Source organism: Acomys russatus, chromosome 29, assembly GCF_903995435.1.
Source record: "Acomys russatus chromosome 29, mAcoRus1.1, whole genome shotgun sequence".
Taxonomy (NCBI): Eukaryota; Metazoa; Chordata; class Mammalia; order Rodentia; family Muridae; genus Acomys; species Acomys russatus.
Window position 1 is genome coordinate 35,569,996 of NC_067165.1, and position 27,887 is coordinate 35,597,882.

A 27,887-nucleotide genomic window follows, 5' to 3' on the forward strand; every position below is an offset into this window, starting at 1 on the left:
TCACACACACACACATACGCACACACACAAACACAATCCAAACCGTTTCCCATGCCCCCCCACCTCCCCTAACACCAGTCTGTTTTCCGTCCTTTCTTTCCTTCTCTCATTGTGCCAGCCACCTCTCCATCTAGGAGGCCAAATGCATGACTGCTGGTGGGCAGGTGCAGGTACACTGTGGGTAGGACCTTCTTTGGCCAGAGTGAGATGGGAAAGCCAGCCATTCCCACATGCTCTCAATGTGCAAATACCAGCTGCCTTGGATACCCACTAGAGGGGGCCGGGCAAGCAGGATTTCTGCACTCTTCTCCAAAGAAAAGGACAGTTTGTCCTCCAACCAAAACCACTAGCCCCTGTGGGTGGGCCCTAGACTATAAGCTAGCAGCCAAGTTCCTTCCTACCCACTCCAGGGGGTGGCCAACTCCCCGCTGAGGCTCTGTGCCAGCTTGCTTACAGTCGGCCTCTGGTTTCAGGCAGGACTAGGGCTGAGGAAGAGCCTCTGGCTAAGGCGGAGAGGATGTAGGCCATTGCTATAGGGTGTAACCAGGGGAACCTCTGTGATCCTGCAAACCTCAGCTCAAACTCAACACCTTGGCTGCCATGGCTGCCCTAATAATCTCACACCACCCACTCCCAGACCTGAGTGCTGGTCAGGAGAGGGGAGGCCACCAGGCTGGCCAAGGGATAAGGCTAAGTGCACTCATGGGAAGAGAGACTACGAGGCCTGAGAGCACCCGGTGGTACACAGCTGTCTGTCTTCTCAAGCCTCTCCCATCAAGACCCAAAGCAAATCTCAGGCTTGGGGACAAAAATGGCCTTCATGCCAGCCTCACTCTGAGAAGGGAATGGGCATCCGAGGCCTTTGAGGAGCCTATCAGCCATCTGCCTTTGCAATGCAAAGTTTTTCTTTTCCCAACTCTTCTCCAACTGCTCTACTACGGTACTCATTTCACCCAGGAAATGTACCAGTTTTCAGTTTCTGAGCCAGGACCATCAACACACGTGGCATGCCACAGATCCTTAAGTACTCCAGTCTTGCTGGAAGGGACAGGCCTATCGACCTTCTGACCACACCAGGCACAGGCCTGGAGTTCTAAAGCCAGACTCTCTCCTGGGCTCGTGCAGACAGCAAACACTGGACAAGTGTCACCGCTGCCTTTCTGAGCCCAGAGTCCTCCTTGCCCTCCCCTAGAAGCAGCAAAGCTGACTGGTAGAGAGCCACCCTGAGGGGTATGGGAAGGGAAGCCTGCCACTTTCCCCATCTCCCACAAGACTAAGGTGGGGTTGGCACCCTCCCCCAGGCTCTCAGAGCTATCTCTAGGCAACTTAACTGGGACTTATCTGGAGGAAGGCAATATAGGCACAGATGCTCATCTATGGGGGGGCTCCCAAGCCCAGCCCCCTTTCTGGGCGGCAGTAGGAATACAGAAGCTAAGCTTTCAAAAATCCTATTGGTTAACGTTTCTAGCAAATTCCCTAGAAACATCTTTAAGTGACTACCAAACTACCCTTTCTCAATTAAAAATTCATTAAACTGCTAAAACCTCTTCCATGCACTTTTTCTTGCAAATCAGGTATTTGTATAAACAAAAATAGGAAGAAAAAAAAAAAAGGAAAGGATATTTTCAATGGAACTTACTTTTAAGTGATGGCGACATGCACTTGGGGTGGGTGGGGGGAGTTCTCATTTGTGTTTGAAATCCCAAATTAATGAGCATGATAAACTGTTATTGCTGGCACTGGCTTTACCCCAAGTGGCCAAATGGCACTGTCTGACCCTCTACTCTGAGTCCTTGGTAGGTTCCCCCAATCCTCCCCTAGTCCCCACCCTTTCCCTTTCTATTGACTTGGGACAGCCCTTGTCAACACACCAATCACAGAGGGAAGGGGGAAAGGCAGAGGTCACAGTGCATGGGGTTCAAGGTCACAGTGGGCGGAGCAAGGGGGATCACAGTGCAAGTAAGTCAGGTCGTTCCCTCTGCTCAAGTCCAGACATCTGCCACGGCAGTGCAACCCATGGCAGACAATCCAGGAGGCGATGGTGGCGGTGGCGGTGGCATCCTTTCTTGTCCACATTTATCTGCGCTGTTTGAAGCCTTGTGACCCGTCAGGACCCAAAGGCTGTCTGATCACATTACTGGGCTGCCTGCTGTCTTCGGGCTGGGAGATCCTGGTTGGCCTAAGGGAAGATCAAAGGAAGGCCTTGAGGATCTAAAAGATGCCTAAATTCTTTTGCGTATGCCGTGTTTGTTGAGTGTGGAGACATGTCTGCCTGGGTGCGTGTGTGTGCCAGGGACTATTAGGTGTCATCCTCTATTGTTCTCTGCCTTATTTTTCAAGACATGGCCTCTCACTGAACCCGGAACTCACCAATTGGCTAGGTTAGCTGGCCAATGAGCTCTAGGTACCCACACCCTCTCTGCCCTGCCCAGTGCCAGGGTGACAGTCATCTGTAGCCTTGCTGGGCTTTTATGTGGGTGCTAGGGATTCAAACTGGGGTCCTCATGCTTGTGCTGCGGGCGTCTTACCAACAGAGCCACCTCCCAGCTCTGAATCTTAAAAACAACAACCACCAAAAACAACAAAAACAACAAAAAAACATGGTTGAGGTTGGGGTTACCAGCCAACCTGAGCTACTGAGCCTACTCTTTAGCAAGCAGACTAGGGGCACGTTCCACTTTGGCAGCTCCCTGTGGGAAGGAGAGAATGGTCTATGGTCCATCTTAACTTCCAGCAATTACAGCATCCCCCTTTTTGCTTGCCGTCACTTATCTGTAAGCACAGGAGCGTGTACACCTGTCCTATGGAGGGAGAAGCGGCCACAGGCGGCAACTGTTCCACAGAACAACTAACACAGACCGTTCAGGAGTGAGCTGGCACCCACCTGCCTGCCTCCTGCTTCCCTGCAAACCACAAGGCTAGCCACTGACACCAGGACTAAAGAAGGGCAGAAGGGAATGGACTTTCCCCACGCCACAACGTGCAGACTAAGAGAAGAAAACAGAATGGGTGCTGGGAACTGAACTCAGGACCTCTGGAAGAGCAGCCAGTGCTCTTAAGCTCTGAGCCATCTGGCGGATCTCTGTGAGTTAAGGCCAGCCTGGTCTACAAAGCAAGTCCAAGACAGCCAAGGCTACACAGTGAAACCTTGTCTGGGGGAAAAAAAAATTCTTTTTCAGCTGTGTGTGGTGGTGCATGCCTTTAATCCCAGCACTTGGGAGGCAGAGGCAAGCAGATCATTGTGAGTTCAAGGCCAGCCTGGTCTACAAAGGGAGTCCAGGACAGCCAGGATTATACAGAAAAACCCTGTTTAAGAAAACCAGAACAAGCCGGGCGTGGTGGCGCACGCCTTTAATCCCAGCACTCGGGAGGCAGAGGCAGGCGGATCGCTGTGAGTTCGAGGCCAGCCTGGTCTACAAAGTGAGTCCAGGATGGCCAAGGCTACACAGAGAGACCCTGTCTCGAAAAACCAAAAAAAAAAAAAAAAAAAAAAAAAAAAAAAAAAAAAAAAAGGGGGGGGGGGGGAAGAAAATTTAAGTTATGGTGTGTATGTGCATGTGTGAGCATGTGCACTGCAGAGCACAGAGGTCAGAGGACAGATTGCAGGGACTGTTTCTCTCCACTGTCATCAGGCTTGGCAGCCATCTCAGCAGCCTGTGCCCAGGTGCTGGGGACCTAGACTCAGGTCCTCGTGACTGTGCTGTGTGCACTCTAGTGAGCCATGGCTCCAGCACCCAAAGGTAGGTGGCGGACTTTTCTGTTTGATTTGGGGTTTTTCTGTGCAGTCCTGGACAAGTCATTCTGTTCTGTAGACCAGGCTAGGCTGAAACTCTCAGAGTCCACTGGTGGGTACCAGAGCTGCCCAGCTCCAAATGTTTAACAATTACTATGTTGCCAGGCGTGGCAGTGCACACCTTTAAACCCAGCACTTGGAAGGCAGAGGCAGGCAGATCTCCGAGTTCAAGACCAGCCTGGTCTACAATTTAAGTCCAGGACAGTCAGTGATACACAGAGAAACCCTGTCTCAGAGGGAAAACAAAACAAAACAAAACTCAAACAAAAAGGGCTGGAGAGATGGCTCAGAGGTTAAGAGCACTGTCTGCTCTTCCAAAGGTCCTGAGTTCAATTCCCAACTACTACATGGTGGCTCACAACCATCTATGATGAGATCTGATGCCCTCTTCTGGCCTGCAGGTGTACATGCAGGCAGAGTACTGTATACATAACAAATAAATAACCAAAAAACCTATGTCATCAGAAAGTAACCCACATAATGCAATCTAAAAAAAATTTTTTTTTGTAATTGAAAAAAAAGGCGAAAATATAAAAATCATCAAAACCTCACACAGGGCTGCTGGAGAGCCTGGGAATAATACTGTGCTTTGCTTGGGTTGTGGACAGAACTCAGCACCGTATGGCCATTTGATTTGCTCACTGGTAAGTTGGCACTCCATGCTGGCTGGCAAGGCAGAATGCCCCCTACCCTACTCCTGAGATAAGGCCTCAGGGTAAATAGCTATAGCACATGCAGCTGATGGAGCCTGACTCAAGGCCCATCCTCGCACCTCTGTGCAGCCGCTAAACTTACACCTGACAGCACCCCTAGATGGCAGAAAGCTCCGCTAGTGGCTCGTGGATCTGCTTCTCAAGCTGAGGACCCACAGAAGGTTACCCAGCAGCAGGTACAGGCTGGTTCTACCTCCCCTGCCACTGCTGGCACCTACACTCACCTGTCGAGGATGGGCTTCTCCTGCTCCTCCTCAGGGCTGGCACTGCCCAGGATCCGCCTCCGGGCCTCTGCGTACTCTGCCTCCCGCTGTGCTAGGGACTTGACAGGAAGGGCTGGCCTGCTGGTGGAGTTGGGGCTGCTGACCACACCGTTGCTGGTGGGCCTCTTGAGGATGCGGATCTGTGGAGGGGGGCCCGTGGGGAGGCTATCGTCTTGAATCACAATGGGCACTTTGGGAGGAGATTTGGATTTCCTGCTGACAAAGAGCAAACACAGCTTCACAAATCCCATAGTGACCAGAAGACCCATCCAAGCCCCACACTCCCCTCATCACTGTCTTCTCCCTTCCTACTTACTATTCACCTGGCCCATGACCGGACAACTGCACTCCCATGCCTCAAGCAGGACAGCAGCCTTGCCAACAGATCTGCAGGGCACAGAACTGCTCCACAGACCTAACCATGAAGGGCCAGCTCGACAACCTGTGGTCCTGGGGCAAAACAGGCCCAGAAAGCACCACCTGACCACACCCAAAATTCAACGACTCCGATGAAGACCCAGGCTTCCTACACAGACCAGAGTGTGGGAGGCTGGTGAGCCCATGTCTCCCACAGCATGTGCTCAAAATAAAGCCAATACACAGGCACCTGCTATGTCACCCTACCTGGCAACAAACAAGACAGGATTTACCAAATTTTCTGCCTTCTGGCAAGTGGCCTGTGCCTCTCAGAGACAGGCAGCAGCAGACCAGCAAGTCACCTCTACACGAGAGCCTCTGAGCAGAGAAGTTTCCTTGCCAGGGCTCTCTGCTGTTGGGCAGCGGCGGGGCTGGGGCGAAGGCCGGTCATAGAAACAGTGCTTGGCAATGCTCAAAAGAGAAGCATTGTCCAAGGCCAGTGGATGTGCACATCAATGCCAGACGGCCACAAGCAGAGGTGAAAGTCCCCAAACACAAAGAGGATCAACAATACAGGGAGGAAAGAAACAGAAGCCACAGGTGAGAATGGGAGCACAGCAGGGTGAGCACCTACACCAGCCACCAGGGCTGTCCCAGACCTGCTGACCAGCTCTTGCTCTCAACACTAAGACATTTGCAGAGCCTAGACTGTCAGGGAGGGTGAAGGGTGGAAGTTGCGTGCTCTGGGTCAGGTGCAAGGGTCCTGGGTGGGTAGGGATAGTTTGGAAAGGGGCCTGAGACCATGGGGAGCAGCTCCTGGGAAGAGTAAGGAGCCAGCAGTCTGATCACAACAGCAGGGAGCCTAGAAAGCCAGTGTGGGGTAAGGGACTCCCAGAATCCCCTGGGGAAGTGAATGTAACAGGTTCTACTCTCTGTTGCTTGTCCCAAAGTCATCCACTCTGAAACCCATGTCCCATGCTGCATGTTGGTGAGAAAGCAATCCTTAAAGGTCTCTCAAGCATTTCCTAGACTCTCCTTCCATAATACCCTAAACTGCCAAGTCTCCAAGGTCACAGAGAAATCATCTGTCTAAGCTTTTCATGTCACAAAGAACATCGAGACCCAGATGGAGAAACAACTACCACACACCTCAGCTACCAGAGAGCAGCCACACCTAAACCCAAACCCTGTAACTTGTCACCTTCTCTCTTTCCATCAGATGACCTCACCAGGGACCCTGGAGATAGCTGCAACACCGAGCCTTATCCCAAAGCCTCAATCCGGTGTCCTGGTCGCCTACTGGGAGGGAGGAGCTAGCTGCCCAGGAGCCTAACCTTCTAGCACTACCAGCCAGCTGGAGAACACTGCCTGCCCAGCTCTCCAGTGGCAGAGAGCATGAGCCCTCACGCCAGACAGCAGCCTTACCTCTCCTTTTGTGTGATCTTCAGTTTTTTTTCCAACCGTCTGTCTATTTCCTAGAGGAAAAAAATGTATATAAAAGTGGAAAAAAACTCTCTCAAACAAAACCTTAAGTCTCTATTTCTTCTGAGCTAAGGGCAGTGTCCTCTCTCTAGCCAGGGACATGACCCTATGTCCTTCAACTAAGAGCTAAGGTTTGGGGACCTGACTCCCTCTGCAGGTCCATTTCCCCTCAGCCCCGTGACCACAGCAATAGTTCTGGAGCTCGTCATTTAGGCTAGGTTTTTGCACAGCTTGCAGCCAGCTGCCTGTTCTGTCCTTCAGAGTCACTCCAACCTTCTCAACACATCTCTAACAAGTCCTTCCCCGACTCGAGGGCTGCACCTGAGCCCTTCCTTCCCAGCCCTCTAAGCCACCATTCCTGGTTTGCACCAGAGCAGGACTGAGTGGACAGTGCTCAGCCCCTGCATACCCAGTCGCCTCCTCTCCTGCAGAGTCTCTGATCCCTTGGGGGTTAATCTCCCTTTTACATCCCTCACGGCCTTGTGTGTCAGTTAGTTCATAATCTAGTTTTACTGACACATGAGCTTTCTGTGGCCAGCAGTTAGGGAAAGAGTAAAGAGAAGCCTGCTGTCTGTCTCCACAGCGGACCCAGGCAATCTGAAGGCAAATCAGAGGGAAGAGTTCGCACAAGAACTGATTATCAGCACCAAGCCACCACTGTTGCAAAGGTTAAGAGCAAGCCTGGGGACAGCAGGTGAGAAGGTGAGCCAACACAGTTAGGCCCCCCACTCCTGCCGCTGCAGAATCTCAGCCTAGGCCCACCCGCTGTACCGCGCTAGCACCAGAAACTCCAGACACCTGCATGTGGCGTAGGGGCATGCACAGAGCTGAGGCTCAACTCCAAGCTCCATGCTGTCCCTCACTCTGAGGACCAGACCAGCTAGCTCCTGGAGGGCAGGGACTGTGGACTCAGCAAGTGTTCCTCTGAGAAGTGGCTCTCAGGCACTGGTTTTGCCTGAGGGGGAGATCTGGCAAGGTTAGGACCTTTTTGGTTCAGACTACAGTGGAGCGTGAGGAGGGAGCTGCTACTGGGTGCAACTGGGCTACTGCTAAGTGCTCTGAAATACAGGGCAGCCCTCAGTGAGGAGCAGTTCCAAAGTCAATGGTGTCCAGCCAGGGACCGTTTCTGAGACACAAGAAAGCCAGGCGTCTTGGCATATACCCACAATGCCAGCATTAGGAAAGGAGGCTGGGGGGATAAGGAGTCAAGAAAGTGGGGGATAGAGGGTAAGGAGTTCAAGGAAGTGGGAGCCGAGGGATAAGGAGTTTAAAGGCCAGCAGCTGCAAAGTATTCCAAACCGCAGCTACAATGACACTTTCTCAGGAGGGGGCCAGCAGTGTATGCAAATGGCCATGCGTGCCACCCTAACAGGTCTCCTCCAGAGGCCACATGGGCCTACACTGCTATGTCACACAAAGGGAAGCAGCAGTTTGGAGACTCTGGCCTCAAACAAGGGCAAAAGTACCTTCTTTCTTGTTTTAAATAAAGATACCCAGAGCCTTGATGCTGTCACCAACCTCCATGGCTACAGCAACAAACCCTGAAGCTAACACTGCTCTAAGTGGACACCGACAGGACAGAAGGGGACATAAACACTGCATGGGTGGCTGAGGATCATCTGGGGGTGCTGTGCCCTCTCCTGGAGAAGTCTTTGGCGACAGAAGATGACACTGTGCTCTGGTAAGTGAAGTGGATTCCTTTCTCTGGGTCCAAATCCATGTAAAAGATCATCTGTCAAACCCAATAAGCACAAGCTGTACCAGGGTGTAGAGGCTGAAGCAGGACGCAATTCTGCCTCTTCCTCAGGGCCCTAATTTCATTTACAGACAAAGCAAAAGACTTCAGAAGGCAGAACAAATCTAGAAGAATGCAGCCTACACAGTGCCTATACCACAGTCCTGGGGGCAGAGATGGTCAGGACCCAGGGGCTTGCTGGTCAACTAGTCTAGCTGTTATGGTGAACTCCAGGTTTACAGACCCTGTCTCAAAAAAAAAAAAAAAAAAAAAAAAAAGAGATTGATAAGAAAGTCAACCACTAGCCTCCAAATTTACATACCCAGGTGAGCACATCGCCACACATACACTGTGCACTCATAAAGAGGTTGGCCAGACATGGTGGCACACTGCTGTAGTTCTAGCACTTGGGAGGACAAGAATGAATTGCCACAGTTTCCAGCCAGTCTGGGCTGGGCAAGACCTCAAAATATTAGTACCAGGCTGCTTGGTAGTTAAGAGTGCCTGCTGTAGGCCAGGCAGTGGTGGCATACACCTTTAATTCCAGTACTTGGGAGGCAGAGGCATCACTGTGAGTTCGAGGCCAGCCTGGTCTACAAAGCAAGTACAGGACAGCCAAGGCTACACAGAGAAACCCTGCCTCGAAAAAAAAAACCAAAAACCAAAACAAAACAGAGTGCTTGCTGCTCTTACAGAAGCCCTGAGTTCTGGTATCCACATCAGGTGGTTTACAATCGCCTGAAACTCGAGCACCGGGGATCTGAAGCCCTCTTTTGGCCTCTATGGGCATCTGCATGCATGTGTACATATTTGTACACAGGTACACACACAAATAATAAAATAAATCTTCAAAAGAAGTGTGTGTGTATGTGTGTGTGTATTGGACTACACAGAGAAACCCTGTCTCAAAACGCTAAGTAAGTAAATAAATTAATGGGGAAATGGCTCAGTGACTAAGGGCTCTGGCTGCTCTTCCAAATCCTGGATTCAAGTCCCATCACCCACATGGCAGCTCACAACCATCTATAACTAGAGCCCCATGGGATCCAATCAATGCTCTATTCTGGTGTGCACACATAGAAGCAGACAAAACACTCAAACACATAAAATAAATAAATAAATCATGAAAAAAACCAGACATACAAATCCCAATACCCCTCCCTACCCTGCCACAGAAGAAGACAAAGAAGAAGCAGCATTCAAAGGTTCAGGATGAAAAAGAGTAAGGTGAGGAAGGGAAAGGAAGGAGGAAAGACAGGAGAGAAACCCAGACTATCTGGGGCCTCAGTGTGAAGAGCAGCAGGCAGCCAGCACTGCCACAGCTGTCCTTGCTTAGAGGGGAAAGCTCAGGAAATATTCATCAGTTCATCTGGGGGTAGTGAAGCCCTGAGGGGCAGAATCAAACCAGCCATGCTCAGAGACACAGTGAGTATGCCAAATACTCCCCAGTAACTCTACAAGGGTGAGGGGTAGGGGGTGGCTTGGCCTTTCTGAGGCTTGAACTGCTGTTGCCAGCTCCCCAGAGCCATGCTCCTCACCCCTGCCAAGAGGGATGGTGAGCTATCTCATCCCACCACAGAGCTTGAGGACCTCTCTGGTCTCTACTGTAGCCAACCTAGCCCTTAACGGTCCCGTGAGCTGCTTCCAAGGAAGTTTTGGCTCTAGATTAGGAAGTATTCCCTTTTTATTGGCACCCTAGTCAGTAAGTAACTTTTCTTAGGTAACATCTACCTGTCTTTGTCAGTTTCCAGCTTTTTCTCAGGAAATGATCATCTTGAGCTTCCAGAGTTAGTATGTTCCACAGCTGGGTGGACAGGAAGCCACGTCTCCAAACTGATCAGGGCTAGGAAAGAGTATATGTGGGGAGAGGTATCAAGAAGAAACAACAGAGCTGGCTTGGTGTCACCTCTGTGTGCTCTAGGCCAGCCTAGTCTATGTAGCTAGTTCCAGGCCCACAACAGACACTAGTTCCCATGTGCCTAGTTAGGGTGGCCTGTGTTACAACCCAGCAGAGCTGTGTTCCTGGCCACAGTGCCTTATGGTTCCCACACCTGGGCAGGATTCTGGCTCTTCCTGAGGTCCTCAATCTCACTTAAGGGACAAAGCGAAAGCATTCATAAAGAAAGATGAGTATGACGGCTTACGGCTGTACTCCAGCATTTGAGAGCCCGAGGCAGTGAGACTTTCAATCTGAAGCCAGCATGGGCTACAGGTGGGACTCAATCCCAAAAGAAGAGCAACAACTTTGTGAGGAAGAACCAACTTGCAACAACAAAGTCTGATCTATAACAGAAAAAAAAAGTCAGAGAGAAGGTTCTGGTGCCTGTAAAGGCCATCTCTAGTCTACATACACAAACCACAGAGCAGGGCCTGTCTCTGTGCCTGTGCTGCACCCAGTCCTGCAGGGTTACTCGTAGGCAAGCAGCAGAGACACTGTCTCACACTGGCTGGGTCCACTGTCCCTGCTCAGTTTACTTCCTCTGGCAGCTCCATCTTTGGGGGAACACCAAACTCTAGCACCCCAAATTCAAAAAAGAGAGAGAGAGAAAGGAAGGAAGGAAGGAAGGAAGGAAGGAAAGAAGGAAGGAAGGAAGAAAAAAAGTCAAACTATATATGGGCTAAGTTAAAGCACACCACAAAAAGTCAAAGGCATACTGTAGGGGACAGAGAGATAGAGAGGGACACTCTAAGGGGCTGAGGCCTCCGGTCCTCTATTTGCCTTTCAGGACAGATTTGGATAAGCTTGTTTTCCATTCCATTTCTCACAAAACATCCCCCCCTTCTTTGTTACTCCCACACTGAGGGAAAACATTCCACTTTAATTAAGTGGGTCACCACAGGGCACAGGATCTGGCCCCAAGTCCCTGAGAAAGTCTAGGCTTTGTCAGTGTCTTCCACGTCCATTCTGCTTCCCTAAGGAGGGAGAGAGCTGCAGAGCACCATTTGTGGAAAAGCTGCTGCAAAGCAGATGTCCCCAGACCTGGGGCCTAGAGGTGAGCAGGCCAGCTGTGCTGGTGAGCAGAGCCCGGCAGTGGGAAACAGGAGCAAACCATAGACGCTGGGTGTTGTGTGGCAAGAGCAGTGCATGGAGAGCGAGCCTGTCATGGGCTGCAAGGAACTTAGACAGGATAAAACAAGGGACACAAGGCCCAGGGAGGAAGAGGATGCCTTCCAAGAGATTAACAAAGGGAAAGAGAGAAGGGACACCTTGCCTCCTAAAGGGACAAGTCTGTCTCACCTGTCAGGAAAGGTCCCCGAAACCCCCCTCCCAGTGAGGCATATTCAGCCCCCAGGGTGTCTGCACTCAGCTCTAGCTGTGCACCTCTCAAGCTGGGGAGGGGGCACACACTGAGGTCACTATTAAGTGCCAAATGTACACCAGATTTCCCACTTAATTCAGAGTGTAACATAACGTAGTTAAGCCGGGCGGTGGTGGCGCACGCCTTTAATCCCAGCACTCGGGAGGCAGAGGCAGGCGGATCGCTGTGAGTTCGAGGCCAGCCTGGTCTACAAAGTGAGTCCCGGATGGCCAAGGCTATACAGAGAAACCCTGTCTCGAAAAGCAAAACAAAACAAAACAAAAAGTAGTTATAATCTTTGAATGGTTAAAAAAAAAAAAAAAAAATCAAACTTTACTTATTCTATTTCACATGTATCAGTACCTGCATGTATGTATCTACCATCTTGGGCCTGGTACCTGTGGAGGCCAGAAAAGAGCATCAGACTCCATGGAGCTGGAGTCACAGACTATTGTGAGGCACCCCACAGGTCCTGGGAACTGACCCTAGGATCTCTACAAGAGCAACAAGTGCTCTTAACCACTGGGCCATCTCTCTAGCTCCATGAATTGCATGATGGGACATTATCACTCTTGATACACTGAGTAAAATGTAAAACAGCAGGCTGGGTGTGGTGGCTGGATCTCTGTAAGTCTGAGGCCAGCCTGGCCTATATACCAAGTTCTAGGTTTATATGGTAAGCATGTCCCAAATTTTAAATAAATAAGGAAGGGCTGGAGCAATGGCTCAGAGGTTAAGAATACTGACTGCTCTTCTAAGGTCCTGAATTCAATTTAGCACCCACATAGTGGCTCACAACCATCTATAGTGAGATCTGGTGCCCTCTTCTGGTGTGCAGGTGCATGTGCAGGCAGAACATTGTATACATAAACTAAGTAAACACCAGGTACAGCACCATACATCTTTGATCCCAGCACTCAGGAGGCAGAGGCAGGTGGATCCCTGTGAATTGCAAGGCCAGCCTGGTGTAATTAACAGGATAGGTAGAGAAATACAATAGAGACTCTGTCTCAAAACACCAAAAATAAAATAAATAAATAAATGTAGCTCTGTGCTTGGGAGGCAGAGGCAGACAGATCTCTGTGAGTTTGAGGCCAATCTGATCTACAAGTGAGTCAGGACAGCTAGGGCTGTTACACTGAGAAACTCTGTCTCAAAAAAACAAAAACAACAAAAGAATATAGCACTGTGGCTCACAGGCATTGTCCTCTTAACAAGGCTTTACAGTCTAACACTAGAACAAGAGGTAAGGGCATTGTTTACTGAGGTAGACCATCCCCAGGGAGGCCCCAGTTATCAGCCTAAAATCAAGCAGCACTTTCCTAGTTACCCGATGCTGGCACAGGCCCTGCTGAGACACACTCACCACCTGGCTTCCATCAAGCCTGAATCCCACCCAGTCGAGCTCATCAAAATTGCCAAAGAGCCCACAGCTGCCAGACTCATAAGCTTCTGAGCCCTCAGGGCCGAGCGTGAGTGTGGTGGCACACACCTTTAATCCCAGCACTAGGGAGAAGCAGGTGGATTGCTGTGAGTTCAAGGCCAGTCTGGTCTACAAAGTGAGTCCAAGACAGCCTGTCTCAAAAACAAAACAAAAACAAACAAACAAAAATATTCTAAACTCTCAATTGTGGGAAGGAGTAAGCTTTGTCACAGGTGGGAGCAGTCTTGGCGGGCTTTACCCTTGGGGCACCCCATGAATACCTTGTGACAGACTGAGTGGAGTCATCCTGGGCCTGGAATTCAGGAAGCAGACCTGGGAACCCCACCTGGACTATTGTCTTTCTAATGGACTCTCACCGGGAGAAGGAGCCGGTCCTTCCCACGTGACTGAAGGAGTTGGGGAAGAGAGAATAACAAAGTCGGCGGCAGGGAGAGCGTGCAGGGGCAGTGGACAAGCTGGATCAGCACGCCGGCCAGAGAGACACCTAAGGATCCGTCCCGTGGAACGGCTACCGGAAGGTTCACTCTTTCGTCCCTTTAACCTTTTTCCTTCTTGTATAAGCTAGTTGGGTTGCATAATAAAGTTTAATTGCTAAGAAACAGAGTCAACACTCAATCTCTTGGCCTCCCAACACACTCAACTGCCCACAGCTTCTTCCTGAAGAGCTGTTTCTTGGCCCGTATACCTCTCTACAGATCCTGTCTTCACCCTGCTGACCTTTGAAGGCTGAAAGCCCCAAAGTTTAAACCCCTCTGCTACACCCACCTTGGTGTTGGCATCTTCTATCTTTTTGCTTGCTTGCTTGTTTTAGAAAGCGTTTTTCTGGGTAACAGCCCTGGCTATCCTAGACTTACTTTGTAGATCAGGCTGGCCTCAAACTCAAGAGATCTGCCTGCCTCTGCCTTCCAAGTGCTGGGATTAATAAGGCCTGTGCCTCTCTTTCTTTTAATTGTTTATCTTACACACGTGGAGGTTAGAGGTTTTCACATTATACTATGTGGGTCCTGGGGATCGAGCTCAGTTTGCAAAGCTTGGCAGAAGGTGCTTCAACCACAGAGCCATCTCACTGACCTTGGGTAGGTTTCTTTCTGAGATAGGGCCTTGCCTGTGGGCCAGGCAGATCTCAAAATCAGGGTAATCCCCTGCCTCAGTCTCCCAAGTGCTGAGATTGCTACAGACATGTGCCACCACACCTGGCCATACCTCATCTAGGCCCACAGCTTTACACACAGATACTTAGGTGCCAGATGGACTCCCCCACTCTAGGACGAATCAACTAAGACTCTGGGCCCATCCAAGCCTCCTTCATCTACTATCACAGCAACACGGACTTGCAAGAGCTCAGGGGGGAGAGTCTGATGTCCCGTTTACAGGTCACTTCAACAGCTCCCCAAATACATCCTGCCCTTTCCTCACAGTAGTGGTCCAAATCACCAGCAGCCCCTTTCCAACTGCCAGCCCCACAGCAGCCAGGGCCAGACTTAAAACTGACCATGGCTTCTAGCGCAAGGTTGAATGCCTTAAACCAAATGTCTCCACCAAACCTGGCTCCTCAGTGCCTCTGACCTCATAGGCCACTTCTTTTTCTGCCCATTTAGCCACCACACTCGTTTCCACTGTTCCTCAGACAGAGCAATTCCAATCCAGCCCCAGACCCTTGCACTCACCGTTCCCTGCCTGGAATGCCCTGGTAGGTTTGCACAACTCTTCCTGCACCCAACTCTGCTCTGATACTCTTCTGTTCTGATATTTTTGGTTTTGTTTTTTTGAGACAGTGTCTCTGCATTGACCTGGCTGTCCTGGAACTTGCTACGGAGACCAGACTGACCCCAAGAGATCCACCTGAACTGAACTTATAGCACTTCTTCTATGACCTTTGTCCTCAGACCTGGGTTTATATGCCCCAGTCATTGATGCTTCCAATACCCCTACATCCATCTGCCTTTCCCATTATTCTCCATATAAAGCGTATGCTGCCGGTCTCACGAACAGCTTTGCGAGCAGAGGCTTCTCACTTGACCCAAGAGCCTAAAACAATGCCCAACACGCCAATCTGTTAACAGTCCTAATGGAGCAATTTTAGATCTGACCCAATTTTACAGATGGAAAAGAACCAATTCTGAGAGGTTACATCACAACCACAGTTCTAGTATGGACTGGAGCCAGATCTCAACTGGATTTGTCAGTGTCTACAAACACTCAAACTGGAGCGAAGGTCAGCTGGGGGTGCAGCTCAGAGGCAGAACACAAGCTAGGCATGGTGTGTGTAGACTTGTGTGTATGTCTTCCTTGGGGGACAGCAGGATCTACAGTCTCTAATGTGGCACATTTGCGGGGCACCATTTCCAATCCCTGCCACAAACACAGGTATAATCAGCCCTGCTGCACACTGGTGACTTGACAAAGGACACACAACTAGCAGCCTTTACACCCCGCTCCGGTAAGAATGAGCCCAGGTTTCCTAAGAAAGGGCAGGAGGGTGGCACACACCTTTAATCCCAGCACTCAGGAGGCAGAGGCAGGCGGATCTCTGAGTTCAAGGCCAGCCTGGTCTACAAAGTGAGTCCAGGACAGTCAAGGCTACACAGAGAAACGCTGTCTCAAAAAATTGGGAAGGGGGATAGGGGGTGGGGGAAAGGCAGGTGACTTCATGGCCAACCAGGTGGCTACAAAAGGCAATAGCTCTTCAACCAGACCCAGCCAATTTAGAAGGACCCCAGCAGAGAGGGCTTCAGAAACTGTGAGTTGCAGACCTGACACAATGGAATGTTTGGCTTTGGACATTTCACCAGTCTCAGGGTGGGAGGGAATCCTTGCAGGGCAAATAAAACAGGGCAAAGTCTACAGCACTCCACTTTGAGGTTTTTTGGTTTTTTTTTCCCCCTCTTTCTTTTTCTTTCCTTTTTAAAATTGTTTTACCAGTTTAGTTTTCACACAGCCCTGAGCAACACAACTCTCGAAGAACAGTACAGTACAGTACAGTACAGTACAGTAGTCCTCAGAGACAGCAAGCAGGAGCCGCCTTGGGCAGCCTTAGGACTTGTGAGCCCTCAGGCTGACTCTCAGGGTCTGGACAGCAGTGACTCCCTCCAGCTCATCGCCTTTACTCTCCAGCCCCCAGGTCAAATCTATCAACTCAGTTTTCCGAATGGGAATGAAGGAGAAAGAAAGACAGCCAGAATCAGACCTGGCACAAAACCCCAGGCTAAGTAGCTCCTGTGGCCAGACTGAGAAGAAAAAGATCAAGGAAGCCATTCTTCCTAATGGAGACCTAAGCCACTTCTCCCCAAGAAACTCTCAGGTGGGCAGGCTTCAGGGGAAGAATCAGTTACTATGGCAACACCTCCACTTTTATATGGCCACTCAAAGGTGCTTTTAATCAAGTCCAGTTGGAATCAATTGGTGGCATTCAGCAGGCAGAGAGCACAGATGGGTCACAAGACACACAAAGAATGGACTCGAGAGGAGAGGAGCGCAGCCAGGACCCAAGTGAAGGCACTCAAACCCAATAATTCAATCCTGAGCAAAAAAAATACTTGGAACGTCTTTTTCACCTGCCCAAGTGCTTAAAAAGTTACTTCAAGCCAGATGAAAGCAGGCTGAGGCAGAGTGATCACCTGTTCAAGGTCCACCTGGGCTACATAGTGAAACAAAACAAAATGTTTAGTTCGAGATTTCAAGCAGCCAGCCCCTCACTGGCAGCACTGTTCTGGGTGGTAAAGTGTGCTGGCTCCTCAGGACTCAGTCTCCTAGACTCAGGGTTAGGGGAACATTTCAGCTCACCCCTTTTACAGAAGCAGGCCAAGGCCAGGTGAGAACTTCAAAGAACAAACAACAAAGCATGCTGAAGCACTTTACCAGGCTATTAGCTGGTGACAAGCAAATGTAAACAACTAGAACAAGGCTCAGGATCAACAGGGGCTGGAACTGCCCTCACAATTTCCTTTCCTTGAGCAGAGGAATAAGGGAGGACGAAGAATTAAGTATTAGTTAGTAGGGGCTCTGTTTGTCCCAGCTCTCAGCCTTGATCTAATACTCCAATCTGTTGTTGGGCTTGGATTTCTGTCTAAATAGGGATTACATGCCTACCACCATGGGCAATAAATGTTGAAATAAAGTGTAAGTGCCAGGCATGGTGGTGCACGACTTTAATCCCAGCACTCGGGAGGCAGAGGCAGGCAGATCACTGTGAAGTCAAGGCCAGCCTGGTCTACAAAGGGAGTCCAGGACAGCCAAGGCTACACAGAGAAACCCTGTCTCGAAAAAACAAAAAACAAAAACAAACAAAAGAAAGTATAATTTAGGGGAGTCCTTTCTTTCTTTCTTTTTTTAGGGGAGCCTTTTCAATCACCTGCTCTTGCTCCCAAATAACTGACACAGAGACTATTAGATTGATCCAACAAGCCTTAAAGCTCTAGAGCTGGGCAGATTACCATCTATGCTAACCCTCTATGCTAGTCCGGCTACTTCCCAGCCACACACCCCAAATTACTTGCCACATTGGTCCCGCCTGGGCTGCTTCTGCTCCATCAGGGCAGTCCTCATGGCCCTCTCCTTCCTTCTCTCCTCTCTGCCTCATGGTCCCTACCTGAGACCTCTCCCTGGATCGGAAGTCCAGCCTCCCTGCCCTCTCTCACCCAACCACAGGCTGCTTGGCTTCTTTACTAACCAATCAGAGGTAATTGAGAAGCAATGATCAATGATCCTGACAATACCCACATGCAGACTGCAACCAGATCTGAGGCACAGAATTCAGCATCTGAATACACTGAGCACCAGGCCAACCCCAAGGGGAGCAGGGATGGATCCATCTCCACCCTGGAGGTGGGTGACAGTGAACATAAAGGTGCAGTGAGACTGACTGCAGTGAGGGCTCACTCTACAGTCTCACAAGCCCTTCCAGAAAGGGCTTATAGATCAGGGTGCCTGCTCACCAGCAATCCCTGCAAACAGGCAACAGAAAAGCAGAACCAACAGCTGGAGGATCACCAACGTTTTGGAAGCCAGGGAGGCCCAGTCATGAGCTGGGAACCTGACTCTGGGGTCCACAGAGAGCGACAATCCTGACCTCTCCACACTCTCATACAAATGACCCCAGCATCAAGGTCTCTACTGCTACCATTTATTAGTCTTTTGGGAACAGAGTGACTTACTGCCTAGTTAAGAGGGGACGTCCCGGCACCAGGGACAAGATAACGTACATACAAACCACTGCTGGGATTTATTGCTAATTTATGTGGCAATTGGTTTCTTAATGTTTCGATCAACAGTCTGCAAGAACAAGATGTTAGGAAGCTGTGTGTCAGAGGCTAACAGAGCTAAAACTGTTTCTGTGATGAAATCTCCATGCTTCTGATGGCATGCCAGGTGCTACTCTTCCTGAGCTACAGCCACAGCAACCACCCCACCACCCAAGAACAAAAGCAGAGGGTGCGGCTGTAAGCTCAGTGGTACTCCAGGTTCAACTCCTCCTACCACAAAAAGAAATAATAAATAAAATAATAAAAAAAGAAATAAATAGAAACAATGTTGCTTTGGCCACAACCAGGTAAGGTATTTAAAACTCAACCTCCTCCCTAGAAACCAACAAGCCAGTTGCTGTCTTGACAGGAGAAAAATAACCTCTGCCAGTGAGGAAGGTGTTCAGAAAACACTCTGTGCTTTGTGGGACAGATGCTCACTGAGGGTGGCCAAGGCCCTCTAGGGGAGAGGACTATTAAGAGGGCTGGCCCCAAGAACATGTCTGGGTCACTACATCTCCACAATAGCGATATTCTCTTGCAGGATTTCACCAACAGCTTTAGAGACACGATTCTCTCCTGCAGAAGGAAAAGCAAGGCCGCAGACCACTGCAACCATGGCAGCTCCCTCCAGCACACAGAGCATGCTGACAATAGGGCCCTCACGTAGCCCAGTGGGAAAAACCTGGAGCCGCCACTCAAAAGCTCATTATCCTTCTTTCTCTGAAGCCACAGGAAAGCAGATCTCTTTCCAGAGGTCAGTGACAGCCACCTTATAGCCATCATGTCTGACTGGCCAAATCTCTGAAAAAACAAAATTAAAAAACAAAACACCAAAAAACCTTTAGAGAACACTGCAGGTCCTAGGACTCAGACTTCCCCTAAAGATGAGAAACTGCTGGGGCCTCAGGCTTGGCGGAGCTGAGTGTGTATGGTCTGACACCACAGATGTTAACTGTCCTCTTTACTGGGGCACCACAGAAGCCCCAAGCTAACTCATCTGTTGTTTTGTGCCCACTACATAGTTAACTGCACACATTCCAAAATGACAGTGGCCACACCTTACAGAATACGGCCACTCCTAGGAAAAGGCAAAGATTTAATCTCTTAAATGAAAATCCAACAGTCTTGCCTCTGCTAAAGGAGGGAGGCAGCTATTTAAAGCTTTCCACTGCTTTAAGGACAAAGCTGCAGCTCCCAGAAGCAAGTTCAAAGCGCCCCTGCAAACCTCTCTGGCTCCATCTTTTTCCACTGAGCCCTGCCAACCTCAGTGTCTCCAGCCAGGAGGAAATGCTTGCTCTCCCCACACGGCCTCATCCATGTGTGCACTGGCCACACCACCACCTGCCCAGCGGCCAGACAACACGGCTCCACTCAGCTCAACTCTCAAATTTTCTTTTACAGTTCCTCTTTTTTTTCCTGAGACAGTCTCCCCATGTTGCGCAGGCTGGCCTTAAACTCATGATCCTTCTGCCTTAGCTTCCTGAGCCTTGGCATTACAGGTGTGCACCACTATTCTGGGCTCCTGGTCTTTCAAAGCTCATGCAGACATAATCTCCTAACACAAGACCTTCTCTGGCACCCCCACGTGCACTCCTACGCACAGTGTTGCTGTTCCTCTGACTCTTTCACTGGACGCGGGCCCCAGTGCCTGGCACACATTGAGATATATGATTATGGACGCTTTCTTAGAGGCTTTCATAGCACCAAGCGTCACTGATGGGGCAATGTCCGGATGACTGGCTCACATGGGTAGAAAGTAAACACACACTTGAATTCTCAATGCAGAAGACCAGTTACGTAGTTATCCTTTAACTTGCACAAGGCATTTTCTTGGGCTTGGAAATGAGCTCAGCAGTAGAGCCCTTCCCTGGCACATGAAGCCCTGGGTTCCATTCCTGGTACAGGCAATATGGAAGTGGGGGGAGGGCCTGATGTGGAGGACATAATTATGATCCTAGAGGCAGGAGGATCTGAGTTTAAGGTTAGCCTGGGCTTCACAAAACTCTGCTTTTAAAAAGGAGCTTGTGCAATGGTTGGGCATTGATGCTGGATGCAATCCTGGGAACCCATGTGGTAGGAGAACCAGCTCTTCAGAGCTGCTCTCTGACCTCCACATACGAGTCCTTTGACCCCCCCACAACGCACAAAGGCAATAAATAAATGTGAAAAAACTTACATTTTCTTCCCATTGGCTGCCTAATTTGAGAAAGAAAAAAAGTTTCCAAAAAAGTTCCAAAGGCCCAGCGATGTGGTGCACGCCTTTAATCCCAGGACTAGGGAGGCAGAAACAGGAAGATCAATGTGAGTTTGAGGCCAGCCTGGTCTACAAAGTGAGTCCAGGACAGCCGAGGCTACACAGAGAAACCCTGTCTTGAAAAACAAAAACAAAAATACAACCCCCCAAAAAAAAGTTGCAAAGGAAACTTTAGGGAGATTGGGAAATGAGAGGTTGCAAAGCTTTGTGGCCAGCAACCTAGCTTCCTGGGTCACCCAGCTTTTTCTAGTTGAGGTGGTTCAGAGGATCGGCCATAATCTGTGCATTTCTTTTGTGCAAACAACTGGCCTGTATAAACTAGCTTTAAACCACCAGAACCAAGGCTGAGTGTGGTGATGCACGCACGCCTTTAATCTCAGAAAAGACAGGTGGGTCTCTAGGAGTTTGAGGGCAGCCTGGTCTACTACGTGAGTTCTAGGACAGCCAGGGCTACACAGAGAAACTCCCTCTGGAAAAACCAGTTGCTGTTCTACTTTCTGGGGCAGGAAGATGTCTTCCAATTACAAACTGCTCTCATTGCCATTTGAGATTTGCTGAAGATAAAGGACACAATTCAAAGTCTGAAGCAAGGGCGACGGTGTACGTTGAGGTAGGGCCTGTGCTTAACATGCACAAGGCACCCCTATCAATAAGGTCTGAATCAACAGTGACTCCGTCTACTTTTCACATGCCCACCAGGCACGTTTTTAAAGAAGCATTTCTTCTGAATTGTCTTCAGATGGTTCGTGGCTGTAAACTCTCTGAAACAGACAAGGAACACCTGTACAGGAGGGAAGCGACCACAGATGAGCAGCACCCTGGAGACAAAGCACCTGAGGTGTTTATTCAAGTCTGCCCTTTGTCAGTGGAACAGCAGGACACACTGGGTACACTGGGTACTCCAAAGACACTCAAGAAGGGAATTCCAGGCCAGCCAGAGCTACACAAACTTATGTGGTGCTTTAAACAAGAACAGCTCCCACAGACTCCTATGTCTGAATGCTTGATCCCCAGTTTGGGAGACTGTTTTGAGAAGGTTTAGATGTGGCCTTTGAGGTTTCAAAAGCTCACATGAGGCCCCACTGTCTTGTTCTCTAGCTGCCTGCCACCAGGCTCCCTGCCATGGTGCCTTTCTTTTATAGGTATTGCCTTGGTCATGGGGTGTCTGTTCACAATGAAAGGACAGGAACTAAGACGCTGTCTCAAAAACACAAAGAAAACATTAATAATGAAGGCCAGCACTGGAGAGACGGTTCAGTGGTTACGAGGTGCCCGCTGTTCTAGCAGATAACTAGGTTTCATTCCCAGCACTCCCATCAAAGGGCTCACGAGCGTCTGTAACTCCAGCTGGAGGGAATCCTGTGACTTCTCGCATCTACAAGCACCTATACATGCATGTGCAGAGATTTGCAGACTCTCACTTTCTCAAGTAAAAATAAATCTTAAAAAAGAAAAAAGCTGGGAGTGGTGGTGCATGCCTTTAATTCCAGCATTCCACTCAGGAAGCCGAAGCAGGCAGATCTTTCCAAGTTCCAGACCAGCAAATTCTAGGATAGCCTGACTACATGAAACCTGTAAAAACGAGAATTCTGGCCATTTAATCCCAGCACTCAGGAGGCAGAGACAGGGAGATTGCTGTGAGTTCAAAGCCAGCCTGGTCTACAAGGCAAGCCCAGGACATCCAGCTACACAGAGAAACCCTGTCTTGAAAAACCAAAACAATGGGGCTGGAGAGATGGCTCAGAGGTTAAGAGCACTGCCTGCTCTTCCAAAAGACCCAGGTTCAATTCCCAGCACCCACATGGCAGCTCACAACTGTCTGTAACTCTGAGATCTGAAACTTTCACACTAATGCACATAGATTAAAATTAAATAAAATATTTAAAAACAAAACAAAACCAGAATTCTGAAACCCTGTCTTTTCATAAAAAACAAAAACAAAAAATAAATAAAAATAAACAGAATAATTATGTTTTCTCTTTTTCGTTTTTTATTCAGGGGGTGACATAAGGGGTGTCTGGGTGATTCAACTTCTAGTGGCAGGCCATAAAAGCCCCTACCAGAAATTGTGCATTTTCTGGCAGAAGTTACTATTATTACACACACTTCCTAAAACACGGCACAAATTCAAAAACATTGAAGGAATGAATAAATACTCAAACGACACCTGTTGCTCTCTACAAAAAATCTTATTTTCTGGTATGGTGGTGCATCGTTTAATCCCACCACCCAGGAGGTAGAGGCAGGCAGATCTTTGCAAGTTCGAGGTCAGCCTAGTCTACATGGTGAGTTCTGGGACAGATAAAGAGCTACATAGAGAGACCATGCCTCAAAAAAAAAAAAAAAAAAAACCAAAACTAAACCAAACAAGCAAAAATCCTTTTACTTTCTTGAGTCAAGCTGGAAATTACCTTACAAACTCTACCAGATAACCTCTGAGCCAAGCATTCCTTCAAATGCTCGTTAATGCTAAGTGGAAAAACATCACCAATCATTCGAGAAATGCTGAACCAGCGGGGGAAAAAAACTTCGAAGCCAAGTCTCAACATTCCTGTTAAGATACACCACTGCTGCGCTGGTCAGAAGCGCCAGGGGCAGACAGACCCAGCTCCACTTCTACCCTGGTGTATGGCTCCCCAACATAAGCTTTTGAGGAGGATGTCACCCACCGGAGCCCTGCCCAGCACAGGCGGGGACACATGGTTCACCAAAGAGACATTTCCTTCTTCATGAGGGTTACCGTCGAACCTCAAACTCTGAAATTACCACATTTATCACGAATCTAGTAGGCGAGTTCCCATTTGAGATTTTTTGTTTCCTTTTCCTAACTTTTGGAGGCAAGCAAATACTCCCACATCATTACCGATCGGTAATCTGCCCTTCTCGCGGACATGAGGCTACCTTAAAAATGACATCCCTCTTCCCTTCCTTGCACCCGGACGAACATGCACCCGAGATCCTTCCCACTGCCCAGATCTTTGGGTGGGTCCCGGGGAAGAGTGTATGCTTGCTGAGTTTAAGAGGAGCTCTGCTGAAATCCCCGGGAGACCCGACTGCCTCGGGCATTCGGAGTAAAACTGAAAGAGGAAAAAGGAAAGATAAAGAAAAACCCAAGGCTCGTTCACAGCGGCGGAAGGCACACTGTGGCGGGGGACTTCGGCCCAGCGCCGAATGGTCCCAGAGGACACATGGTTGCTTGCTCCCTGCAGTCTCGGGGCCTCTTCCTGCTCTTCCTTAGAGCCAGGCACGCCGCCCGAGCCCCTCCCTCATCAGACAGAGCACAAGTACTTTAAAATGGTCCCTGGGGCGCGGGGACAAGAGAGAGTCGCCCAGGGTAGAAGGTGGGGCGTCCTGAGCGACGCGCACACCGCGGGGCGGAGAGGTACCCGGCAAAGGTGGAAGGAGAAATGGAACGCGGCCCCTTTAAGAGGCCTTCACGGCGCTCCGGGACTGAGGGCCTCTCTTCCACCTTCGGTCCGGTGTGGGAGACCCTCCCTTTGGGAAAACTATCCCCAGACCCGCTCTCCCGAGGCTTCGCTCCCGCCAGGTCCGCCCGGCCCTGCCGCGAGGCCGCGGCTCCTCCTTACCCCGCTGTCTGCCGCCTCCTCCCAGCTCTCAGCGACCTCCTCATCTTCCATCTTACTCGCCGCTTTCCCTCCTCCCCCAACCCCTCCCCGCGCCTGCGCCTTGAAGCGCGCCTGGGTCGCGGGCGGAGGCACGCAGGGCTTTCCTCAATGGACCACGCCCCTCACCCAGCCCGGAAGAGGCTGTGGACCAGGCCCTGAGCGAGCCAGGTCTGCCATCTTGGAAGAGGGCAAGGAAGTCAGATAGCTTCCATCTTTCTTGAGGTCAAAACTTAAGCTCTTTCACTGGATGAGAAAAAGTTCAAGTTACCGGTACCTGCTTCAGTTCGGGAACTGTGTATTTTGGAACTATCTTCAGGAGGAATTGCTGAAAAAACATTTTTTTTTTCAAAATTTAAATCTAAAAAAAAAAAAGTGAGCCTAAGTTTTTCTAAGCTACAGATTATGTGTTTTCTTCTACAACACCCTGGAAACATTGCTATACTTAAACAAAGAATTAAAAATGTCTCTCATGTCTACAAAAACGTCTACAAAGCGAGTCTAGGCCAGCAGAGGCTACACACAGGAAACCCTGTCTCAAAAACCAAAATAAAATAAAATAAAAATGTCTCTCATGCGCGGGGCATGGTCTCATACGGGGTCAGTGTGGGGGCCAGTGATGGTTCACAGCTTTAATCTCAGCACTCAGGAAGCAGATACAGGTGAATCTCTGTGAGTTAGAGGCCAGCCTGGTCGACGAAGAAAGATCCAGGGCAGCCAAAGCTACACAGAGAAACCCGATCTCGAAATCTTATACATAAAACTTTGTATAGTTGTTTCTACTTGATAGGGTGAAATTATTACAATATTTTTTGTTCATAAAATAGTATTCTTGGGCTGGAGAGATGGCTCAGAGCTTAAGAGCACTGTCTGCCCTTCCAAAGGTCCTGAGTTCAGTTCCCAACAACCACATGGTGGCTCACAACCACCTATAATGAGATCTGGTGCCCTCTTCGGGTGTGCAGGTGTACATGCGAGCAAAATACTGTATACATAATAAATAAATAAATCTTAAGAGAAACAGTATTCTTGATGACCTCTTCTGGTATGCAGGTGTACATGCAGATAAAGCATTCATATACATAAAATAAACAAACAAATAAATAAAATGAACTGTAGTCTATGGGCTGGAGAGACGGCTCAGTACTCTGGCAGAGCACTCAGAGTCAGCTCACAACCATCTCTACCTTCAGTTCTAGGGGCCTGGATGTCCTCTCCTGGCCTCTGTGAGCATCAAGCATGCATATGGTGTACAGACAGACAGACAAAACCCGCCAAAGGATTTTAGTCCTAGCAGTGGGAAGACAGAGGCAGTGGGGAGCTCTGTGAGTTCCAGCAAGGCCAGCTTGGTCTACATAGGGAGTTCCAGACTAGCCTAGGCTACACAGAGAAACCCTGTCTCAAATAATTAATAATAATAATAATAGTAATAGCAATAATAGTAATAATAAATAAATAAATACGTCTCAAAAAATTGAAAATAGCTTTTCAATTACCCAACACTGCTCTATGTCCTCTATCGTTGTAGTAAAAGTTTTAGTTAGGCCCTCTAAGGCCCATAGCAGATCATCACCTGTGGTTGATCCAGATTGGCCGCTGTGGTAAGTCGTTGATTAAAGAAAAAAAAAAAAAAAGATAGAGAGCTGGGCATGGTGGCCCACACCTTTAATCCCAGCATGTGGGAGGCAGAGGCAGGAGGATCACTATGAGTTTGAGACCAGCCTGGTCTACAAAGTGAGTCCAGGGCAGCCAGGACTACAAGAGAAATCCTGTCTCAGTGGGGGGTGGAAGAACAGCAAGAAGAAAAGGTTGGAAAAAAAAAAAAACAACAGCTGACGATGGTAAGAAAAGGGGCCTGCGAGAGTGCCAGATGACGATCCTAGAGCGCCGGCTTGGGTCGGAGGCTGCCCACGCCGATCTCCAGCCGACAGCAGAGCAGCGAGACTTGAAAGACGCTGAGGGGATAGAGAAGCACACAGGGTCCTGCACTCGTCAAGTTAGAAGCCTGACAATTTGCCGGGCGTGGTGGCTCACGCCTTTAATCCCAGCACTCCGGAGGTAGAGGCAGGCGGATTGCTGTGAGTTCGAGGCCAGCCTGGTCTACAAAGTGAGTCCAGGACAGCCAAGGCTACACAGAGAAACCCTGTCTCGGAAAAAAAACAAAAAACAAAAAAAAAAAACAAAAAACCCAAAAAACAACAAAACAAAAAACTAGAAGTAATCACAGCTGCTTCAAAGCTATAGCGAGTCACTATGCTGAGGGCTGAGGACAAAACTCCGTGATAGAACACCTACCTAACACACAAAGCCTAGGTTTAATACCACACTTTATTATACTGACGAGTCACAACCGGTATGAATTCTAAGGGTCATGACTGGGGTGGGGAGAAGTGCCTTGCCTGTCTGAAGAGCGTTTATAATTCTCATCTTTGTAATCCTTTCCCCAAACACAGACGGCAAGGAGCAAACACCATGTGCTTTCATTTCAGTGGCATGTTCCTTATAGTTTGCTCTATTAAAAACATGCTGTTCCTCGGGGCAGTGTTCAGCTGGTAGAACCAACTTAACTGACTTGGAATGTGGTTTTTCCCTCATATTTTTAGGGTGCCATTAATCTTAATAAAGTAACAGCTTCTTGCTGTGACATTTTGCAGTTTGTATTTTTAGTGATTATAGTTACAACCATGTTGGTAAAATGTTACTAGGGTTTTTTTGTTTGTTTGTTGGCTTGGTTTTGGTTTTTCCAGACAGGGTTTCTCTTGTAGTCCTGGCTGTCCTGGACTCTCTTTGTAGACCAGGCTAGTCTTAAACTCACAGATATCTGCCTGCCTCTGCCTCCCAAGAGCTGGGACTTAAGGTGTGCACCACCACACCGACCCCTCAATGTTAGTAGTTTTTAATCTCTTAGCCAAGTGACCTGTGTATCAACTCCCTAATTTCACAACTTCCTATACTATCTCCAGGTCTGTCATTCTGTGCATGCTCTTACCTACAACCTGCTTCATGCCTCCACCTCTAACCTGAAGGCTTCCCAGATGGTTTTTGTTTGTTTGTTTGTTTTTTGTTTTTTTCGAGACAGGGTCTCTCTGTGTAGCCTTGGCTGTCCAGGACTCGGTTTGTAGACCAGGCTGGCCTCGAACTCACAGCGATCCGCCCGCCTCTGCCTCCCAAGTGCTGGGATTAAAGGTGTGCGCCACCCACACCGGGCTCCTGGTGGCAGAGGGAGGCGGATTGCTGTGAGTTCCATTGCTGGTCTACAAAGCAAGTCCAGGACAGCCAAGGCTAACACAGAGAGACCCTGTCTCGAAAAACAAAACAAAACAAACAAACAAAAAAGGAGTGTGCCACCACTCCTGGCTGAATACATTTTTTTTTAAAGTGAATTCTCTTGTGTCTTGGAAACAGCGAAATGAATGAAACTCCAACACCAACAATAAAGGCATAACGGTGGAACAGATTCTCGGTGGTTTTCAGCGCTGTAGTTACAGAGTCCTGCCAGCAGAGGGAGAAAGTTCCTTATAATTCATCTGTGGCAGACAGCCTTAAAGACAGGACACTCTTTTTTAATCATGATTTTCTAGAGAACCAGAAAGATATAAACCTTGAGAATAATTTGAGGATGCTGCAAAGATAATAACTTTTGGTCCTCTTAAGTGGGAACCAAGAGGCCAGGCCTAGTTA

The 27,887-nt window shown here is 49.1% G+C and overlaps 1 protein-coding gene across 4 annotated transcripts; it reads right to left on the reverse strand.

The window, feature by feature from the left end:
- Positions 1–756: 756 nt before the first annotated feature.
- Szrd1 (SUZ RNA binding domain containing 1) lies at positions 757–24,278 on the reverse strand. Of its 4 annotated transcripts, none has more exons than XM_051171333.1 (4): positions 24,171–24,278; positions 6,552–6,601; positions 4,731–4,985; positions 757–2,179 (listed from the first exon to the last, which is right to left on the reverse strand). In XM_051171333.1, the coding sequence occupies exons 1-4, from the start codon at positions 24,219–24,221 to the stop codon at positions 2,077–2,079; spliced, it is 459 nt and encodes a 152-aa protein (XP_051027290.1). In that variant the 5' UTR covers positions 24,222–24,278; the 3' UTR covers positions 757–2,076. The 4 variants fall into 4 exon arrangements, with proteins under 4 accessions (XP_051027290.1, XP_051027291.1, XP_051027289.1 ...); XM_051171334.1 differs by having other exon boundaries at positions 4,731–4,982; positions 24,171–24,270; XM_051171332.1 differs by lacking the exon at positions 24,171–24,278 and adding an exon at positions 17,579–17,666 and having other exon boundaries at positions 4,731–4,982.
- Between the last annotated feature and the right edge of the window lie 3,609 nt (positions 24,279–27,887).

What these genes read in the sequence shown, in the direction of transcription:
- Szrd1 (XM_051171331.1), bottom strand. Translation starts at nt 17,665, where the DNA reads ATGAGGCAGAGAGGAGAGAAGGAAGGAGAGGGCCATGAGGACTGCCCT. An exon ending in AGGCGGGACCAATGTGGCAA is followed by an intron (nt 6,602 to 17,578) that starts GTAATTTGGGGT and finishes TTTTTCCTCTAG; the next exon opens with GAAATAGACAGACGGTTGGA. An exon ending in AAGATCACACAAAAGGAGAG is followed by an intron (nt 4,986 to 6,551) that starts GTAAGGCTGCTG and finishes GCTCTTTGTCAG; the next exon opens with CAGGAAATCCAAATCTCCTC.